Source organism: Anastrepha ludens, chromosome 4 (genome assembly GCF_028408465.1).
Source record: "Anastrepha ludens isolate Willacy chromosome 4, idAnaLude1.1, whole genome shotgun sequence".
In the NCBI taxonomy this organism is placed as follows: Eukaryota; Metazoa; Arthropoda; class Insecta; order Diptera; family Tephritidae; genus Anastrepha; species Anastrepha ludens.
Window position 1 is genome coordinate 38,910,907 of NC_071500.1, and position 8,017 is coordinate 38,918,923.

At 35.9% G+C, this 8,017-nt stretch overlaps 1 protein-coding gene across 1 annotated transcript; it reads left to right on the top strand.

Annotated features, from left to right (window-relative positions):
* The first annotated feature begins 889 nt into the window (after nucleotides 1–889).
* On the top strand, nucleotides 890–5,586 carry LOC128861735 (uncharacterized). The gene is made up of 2 exons (XM_054100101.1): nucleotides 890–2,108; nucleotides 4,112–5,586. The coding sequence occupies exons 1-2, from the start codon at nucleotides 1,565–1,567 to the stop codon at nucleotides 5,047–5,049; spliced, it is 1,482 nt and encodes a 493-aa protein (XP_053956076.1). The 5' UTR covers nucleotides 890–1,564; the 3' UTR covers nucleotides 5,050–5,586.
* The last annotated feature ends 2,431 nt before the right edge of the window (nucleotides 5,587–8,017 follow it).

Genomic DNA, 8,017 nt, shown 5'->3' on the forward strand with positions numbered 1-8,017 from the left:
ATTCGAGAACGATAATCGAATATAAGCTGTTCCATCAACTAAACGAAAAGTGTTTAGAATAACAAGATTTGGGATATGCGATTATGCTAATGCAAGAATTTCAATTGAACGAATACTGTTTCCCTGTACAGTTTGATTTGTAGCAATGTTTACGAATAACGAAGTAAAACGTATATTGCGTTTCTTAAAAACTGAGTTTTTTACATTACAATAATAGGCCCCTTCTATTCGCTATTTCTCTGCCCGCTATCTAACTTGACGAAAAATTTGCATGCAAAAGCAACAACAAAGTTATCGAATAAAATTCGTTGGTAGCGACTATGCTGATAATTCAAGAACGATAGAGAAACAGATGGCGCCTTTCGAACTCGCCGTGTCGTAACAGCGAATGAATAAACAAGCATAACGGAGGGGAATTACTTGTTTGTGAAGAAGAAGAGTAGGAGAAAGCAATGGAAGCTTCCAAGCACAAGAAATTATTCGCACACACACATACTTTCAGCCACGGAGTCTTCCGCATAAAAGCGCAAACAAACTGCATTTGGGGGCTTTGTGTTTGCACAGTTTAACACACGACACTACGTTTTCATTACTTTGACTAGTTTAAATCTTACAATATTGTCAAGCCATGCACTGAAATTCCACAAACATGTGATTTTTCCTCCTTTTGCTTGTTTGATATGTATTGACGTCAGACTTGTCAAAATCGCGAAAAATTAAGTAACTGCTGCTTTGGGAAAGCATCACATATAGTAGTCAATTCGCCTTGGCGGCAGGGCATTGAAGTCTTTCGTTAAAAGGTTTTTTAGTACTTTATGAAACTCAACCCTGTATGCCGCGTCAGCTGAGCCATAAACAGCTGTTGTCACAAAAACAAAAAACGTGAAATCGAAATCGTTTATTCACGAATTCTGATTGAACTTTGTGAAAGAAACACGCGAGCAGCAAGTTCTTTGGCATAATAAACTTAAACATACTCTTCCACTTTGTTAAATAATCGTATTCACAATCATATAAAATATAGTGACAGTGGGGAAATTGGATAATTGGAATTCGCTGAAAATCTGTTCACTTTTATTTCGGAAGTTTTCAATTTTTTGCAGTTTGTGAAACGCATCACAATCGGCTGTAGAAGCAACAACAATAGGAACAACTCTATTTGCAAGTATTACCGATCAGCCGACGGTGTTTGTACGTGTGTAGTGTCCGCTGCCATTTTTCGTTGCGTACGTTTGTTGTTGGTCGCCTTGTGTTGCTCGTTGTTCGTTTGCTCGACATTCCATAAAAAAATCAGGTTGGTAAAGATGAAATAAGAATATCTTTCTTGCATGCAATTCAACTGCGGATATTTGACCACACCTAATCGGACCGAAAACGGATTTAACGTAAAATTTGTGTGCTGGGGATTTCACTACATTGCATTTACTTGAAAGGCTTGTTTCTTCCGTACTTGGAAAAGCAAAAATCGATTTCGTTTTAGGACTCGTGTGCTGTGAAAAGTTCGCCAGCACAAAAGCTCATTTAGAAAAACGAGTTGGCAGGACTATTACAAAAGATCTAAAATATGGAAAAATTAAAAATCAAAACGATAGGCGTGCTACGTGAACGCGAGGGTGTTACAAATGGCAATGGAAATGGCGTTTGTCGTGTGATGACACTTACCTCTGCAATTGCTGATAGCGGGGGTAATGTTGCTATCGTTACTGGCAGAGGAGAGGATAGTAAAGACGATGGTGGTGGAGGCGGTACAAATTGTGCTCCAACTAACCGCGCCTCTAATGCAGCAGCGCTTGTTCGACAAATGCCCAAAATGTCCGCATTGGACTTGGCCGGCATAATAAATTGTAAGCGACGCTTGGAGTGGACAAAGGAGTGGTTGAAAAAGAACCAAACCGAATTTCTAAGCAAAGAAAATCTGCGCAAGGAGATACAATTCCGTAGCAATGAAATATATCATTTCAATTGTTTCTTCGACATAACGGAGCGACAGTTTCGATACTTGGTAAATAAACTATCACCAGTTATAAGTTCCTATGAACCACATCGGAAGAAGAAATCATTCAGTGCAGAGGAGAGAATGGCAATAACACTTAAGTATTTGGCCACGGGTAAGTGTCTCCAAATATATATGTATTTTTAAAGTAAATATACAAAATTTCATGTAGTGATTTAAAGGCAATACAAATTAGGGGTTATTTATGTTCTGGCAACTAGACATTATTTGTATATCTATTTATGTCAATACATTTACATACATACATATATAGCTAACAGCTTCACAGATTGTTGCAAATAGAACATGGTCGTACGTAGTAATTTCAATACTTATGAAGATGCATACATTGTTTTTCGAATAATTTATTGTGACATAGAAAAGTTGGTTTGTTACATCTACGAGTATACCTATAAAATGTTTTTGTCATTTCACAAGTGACGAGTCTGTTAGGTATCGGCATCGATATTCATCAACCCTAGAAAGATGAAGTTCGTTTTTTAAAAATAAAACGAGATTGGTTTCCCGTTACATCTCATTTAAACCTTTTCAATCTGACCTGCTATTCGGAAAGTACAACACATCCATTCAGAATAAAAACAAAAACATTGAATTTTTGTACATAGAAACGGCCAGTTATCACACGAACTATCTATGCTCAATTTTCGGAATGGATATCAATAATTTTATTTGTGAAAAAATGTGCGGATCAAATCTTTACTTTTCGAAGGCTTCCAGCTGGGTAAGCTCCATGGAGTAGGAGCTGGAATAGTGGGACCTAGAGCCCACAAGTCCCTAACACTAAGTACAGATACCACAATTTTCCATGCGCAGCTCATCGCCATAATGGAAATAGTGGAAATAATATCCAAAAGAGGGTTTGAGAAAGTAAAAATTAAAATATTTCGGACATTCACATCCAAGTCAAAAGTCCTATAATATATAGTAACATTGCACTCAACAAACTGGCCACTCATAATCAGGTCTCACTAATTTGGGTACCAAGACATGAAGGGCACGAAGGAAACGAGAAGGCAGACTGTTATGCCAAAAAAGGGCAGAAGGGCTATTTATTGGACCAACGCCATTTTTCGGCTTTAACAAAAATAATATAAAACAGGAAACCAAAAAAAATGGATCCAAATAAAATCAGGAAACAATGGAATGGCACAAGCGGCCTTAATCACTCTAAAAAGTTTTTGAACTTTAATGCCAACAGAGCAACATCTGCTCTAACTCTAGAGAAAAAGGGCCTCAGATTACTCTGTGGAGCACTTACAGGTCACTTTGCCTGTAATAAACACTTTAACACAATAGGATTATCTAGTACAAGATTATGCAGGCTCTGCTGTGATGAAGAGGAGTCTATGGAACACTTAATCACCATTTGTGAGGCATTAGGCCACAGGAGACACAGAATCCTGGGCTCATACCTACTAGAGGAGGAAGACCTACAATTGGTCCCTTCTAAGGAGCTGGTTCGATTCCTCGGTATACTAAATAATTGCAATGAAATAATTAAGGGCGCACAATAGATCAATTTGGTCGCAGTGCATAAAGGCCTTAGCCTAACCGGTATAACTATAACCATTACCATCCAGCTGGGTAAAAATGTCTGTTGCCTGGGTTATCCCCAATTACATTCGTAGATTTTCATAGGCGACATTTTTACACTTTTTAAAAATTTTGGTGGTCGGGTTTTTTTCTATTTTCAAAAAATTGCATTTTTCTTCTTTTGTACAAAAAATATATTTAATAATAATTTTTTAAGAGAAATGCTTAGTCATATTGACAAATTCTCGAAGAAGTTATACCTAAGTGGCCTAACGCAAAATCTTGTTATAGAGGGTCATAAGAGGCGTCAAGTATTGTGCACATTTCTTAAAGAAATATTTTACTTATGGAAAATAACCATACATGGAGGTAGAATCGTTAACTCTTTCTGGAGAGAAGTTTATTATAAGTTTGTTATTGCTGCCATATCACTACCGCATTAAATTTTTAATACAAGTTCCGTTAGCAGCACAAATACGCAACAGTTTATCATTGCTTTATATGCAACAAATATTCGCTATCCCATTCTAATAATATTTGTATTTCTTGTAACTTATTTTTCAGGTGAAGTTCATTCATGTCGTAACTATTGCTTCCGTGCCTCGAAACCTGTGATACTAAAAATGATTGCCAATATATGCCTCAATATATACGAATTACTCAAGGACCTATTTGTATCACTACCAAAGACTGATGAGCAATGGCAAAATGTGGCTAACGAATTCCAACGAAAGCACTGTATGCCAAATTGCGCCGGACATCTGGCCATGCAACAAATTAGGTTCCATTCGTCATCACGTGTCGAGGAGCAAATAGACTTTATCAACAAACAACCACTCATTTTCACATCCATTGTAGATAGTAATAATAACTTCCTGTATACCGATATCGAAAAGACCCAAGCGGTAGCTTTCGATGAAATCTATGAAAAATCCACAATTAGACAGTTGATTGAAACTTATGAAGTAAAACTGCCAGTGAGTTATGAAACAGAGGATGGCGTTGAGCAGTCTTATTATTTTGCAAGTAAATGCGGTTTGCCCCTGAAGCCTTATCTGCTGAACGGATCAGCCGATGTGCCAAAAGACTCACGAGTTAATTACAATAATATCATGAATATGGTTAACAGGCATACCGAAAATGCGTTACGAATGCTAGCCAATATATTTCCAATATTATCACAACCTTTGCGCATGGACGAGGAGAACGGTCGTAAAATAATACTCGGTTGCGTGGCGCTGTATAACTTCCTGCGAAAGACAGATCGCACATTCTATAAGCAAACTGAAAAAATCACATTGAAAAATGATTGGGTCGATGATGATTGTATACTGGTCGCAAGTGAAGAGGAGCATGGTGATAATGAAGAACTTTCTCCAAAAGTAGCATTAACCAGTTGTTTTCAAAATTTACACACACAAAAAGGAGATTCGCTAGAGGGTGTAGCTAAACGGGAATATGTTATAAGAAGATTAAGCGAATTACATGCAAAGCTAAAGTAAAATGATACCTTAAAAAAGCAGTAAATCAGTATATAATGCATATGAGAGATCGAAAACTGCGCTAGAATGTGATGCCACTTAAGTAAAAAAAAGACGGTATGAGATTATGTCTGTTGTATCTGCCTTGATTTGATACGCAGCTTCATGATGGAGAGTCAACAAATAACTCGAATTTAAGTGTGTAATATACGAGTAAAATGGAAAGTTGATAAAAGGTGGAAAATAATCAGGTGCAGCATATGATACGTTTGTACATAGTTAGTTTGCCATTTGAATGTAACTACGTTTAAATTTATTTAATAAGCAGGCAATTTAACTTTCAACACTTTAAGCAACCATGTTCGTTGAAGTACAAATTTGTTTATGGAAGCCGGTTAATAGTATGCGGTGTTTATTTGCGATACCTTTGAATTAGTTGTTTATTTCTTTTGTTATATTTAATTTATGCCAAGATGTACGTATTCGTATTTTTCTGAATTTTGCAATAAATTTGAAACAACCAATAAAATAAAATATTAGTAATAATGGGCATAAAAATGCATGTGTTTCTTTTCCTTAGGATATTTGCACATTATCCTTCCAACACTGGTGGAACTTTGTTAACTTTTTTTCAGAGTTGTGTAAACTACGCATATATGATTTAGCCAATCTTGACCGGGTTGAGGAATGGTGCTGCTACGAAAACGCAATTTAAACTTCAATAACTGTTTAATCGTCTATTGGAAATTTTCTATTGTTGATAAGTAAATCCAATTTGTTTAAGTGCAACAAAAAATACCGAATTAAGTCAACCCTTTTAAATACTGCCATCAGAATTGCCACGGGATGCCTCCTGATATCTCCCCTGCAACATCTCCACATTGAGGCTACTATGCTCTCAGTTAAGAAGCATAGTAAGATTTTCAGCAAGCAATTCCCTGCAAGTACTTGCTACAGGCTGAATCACCTCGTAGGTGAGTCAAGATGCATCGCTTCAACTACAGTAACGAAATCCAGGACCAACTACACAACTACTGGGCCAGACAGTCTCGTACCATCTTTCTAAACTTCGTTAGGATAGTATTTATTTTTTAGTATTTTTTCCAAAATTAAAATACTTAAAATTGTAAATAATTTAAGGTAGTTTTTAAAAAGCAAACTGGTTTTAAATTGATTTATTTGAACTAGCAAGTAAGGGCAACCACTTAAACTGGAGCCTAATAATGCGCTCATAGCAGCGACTGGATTTTTGATTGTGTTGATCTTGTTTTTCAGGGTGCGGGCCTAAATCAGCGATATGTTGACGAATCTCACTTGAATGAGGATTTTGGCTAGAGGGTCTAGAGAGTCTACTGGCATGAACTAAAGTCCTTCGTGTTAACCCTTTCGCTACATCTTTTTATTGCGCTATCCAAAAAATCCAAATTTTTGTCTGAATATTTATTTTAGGACCAATAACAATACAAAAACATTTTTTTTTTTTTTTTTTTTGTTAAGTGCTTTTTTTTTAATGTTGCCATATGGCGACAAATGTTTTGTTTTGGTTTCAATCGCAAATAAACTCCTTCTGCAATCTAATGCAAGTTAACACCTTACGAGAAATTTGTTGCCATATGGCAACAAGCTTAGTTTCAAAAATTAGCACAGCTTTTAAAGCTGCGAGCGAAAAAATATTTATATGCCAAATGACAGATTGAACATTTTTCTATATACTTTATTCAAAAATTGTTGAAAACATTTGCCCAAAATGCCTCAAAAATCTAAAAATGCAAAATACAAATTTCAGAGTGAAGTGCTATATGCCAGAAGGCTTTCTTTAAAAATGTTGTATTACCGATATATAATGGGCAGTTATTATTTATTTTATTTCTGTTTAACCATTAAGCTTCAATTTTTGAAAATATGTAACAAAAAAGTTGATATTTTTTATAAGAGAGTGTTGACGGCCTTTTAAAGTTTACTATTGCCATATGGCAACAATATCGCGAAAGGGTTAAAGTCTGACAGTAAATTATTGCACCATTACATGCCAACATGTTGTTGTTCTTGTAACGGCATGAAACATTCCCCGTACACCTTTGGAGAACAATGGGCCTGCCATAATGAATGCGTTTCGTCTGCTCCTTGAAGAAGTAAGACTGATAGATGAGTAGATTGTATTTGTATGTAAAAGTAGAGTATAACGCTACACCGGCAACGCATTAATGTAATGTGAAATTCGGTCAAAAACCATAAAGTAACCAGATATTCAAGGTTTATTCCCTTAAAACATAGTCCTCAAAACGTTTGTCAAAAGTGGAGGTTTCCACTGGAAAGTTGCTTTAAATGCTGGGGCCAAAACCCAATGGGTAGTATGAGAATGCTTCCTTTATTTTTTTGCTTTTCTATATATAGTACAGTCTCGGACAAAAGTATTGATAAGTATTTATTGATAAAAAGGGAAATAGTAATACAGTAGCTCCAAGCGAAATTCGTACATCCACCTAGATAGATATTTGATTTTACATTAAATAGGGGGACTAGTATAGCGATAAAAACTAATTTAGTGTACTGGGTAGTGCATTAAATGGCAAAAGCAAAATTTGAAAAGCTCCCTGAAAAGCAAGTGAATATTTTCAACCAAGGCGAATTTATTACAGGTGACAGCCAACACATATAAGTAAAACCCTACATGTATTTGTTGTTGCGTTTGGTCCAACCATCACGTCAAAATCAGCAAGCGAATGTAAACATACGAATGTAAACATACTGTGGGAACACAGCTGAAAGTGTCGTACGGGAACACACCTATACCTATCCTTTTGGCCACACTGAATTCATTATTCATTATTCAATTTAATTTTAACGTCGTTATGCGTTCTAAGAAAGAGATCATTCGAGAAGCGTTCTTGCAAACGACAAGACATATAAAAACTAGAGTTCCTTTATAAGTTATTAGTTTTATTTTAACTGCCTTGAATTAAACATCACAAATAAAGAGTGTTAATAT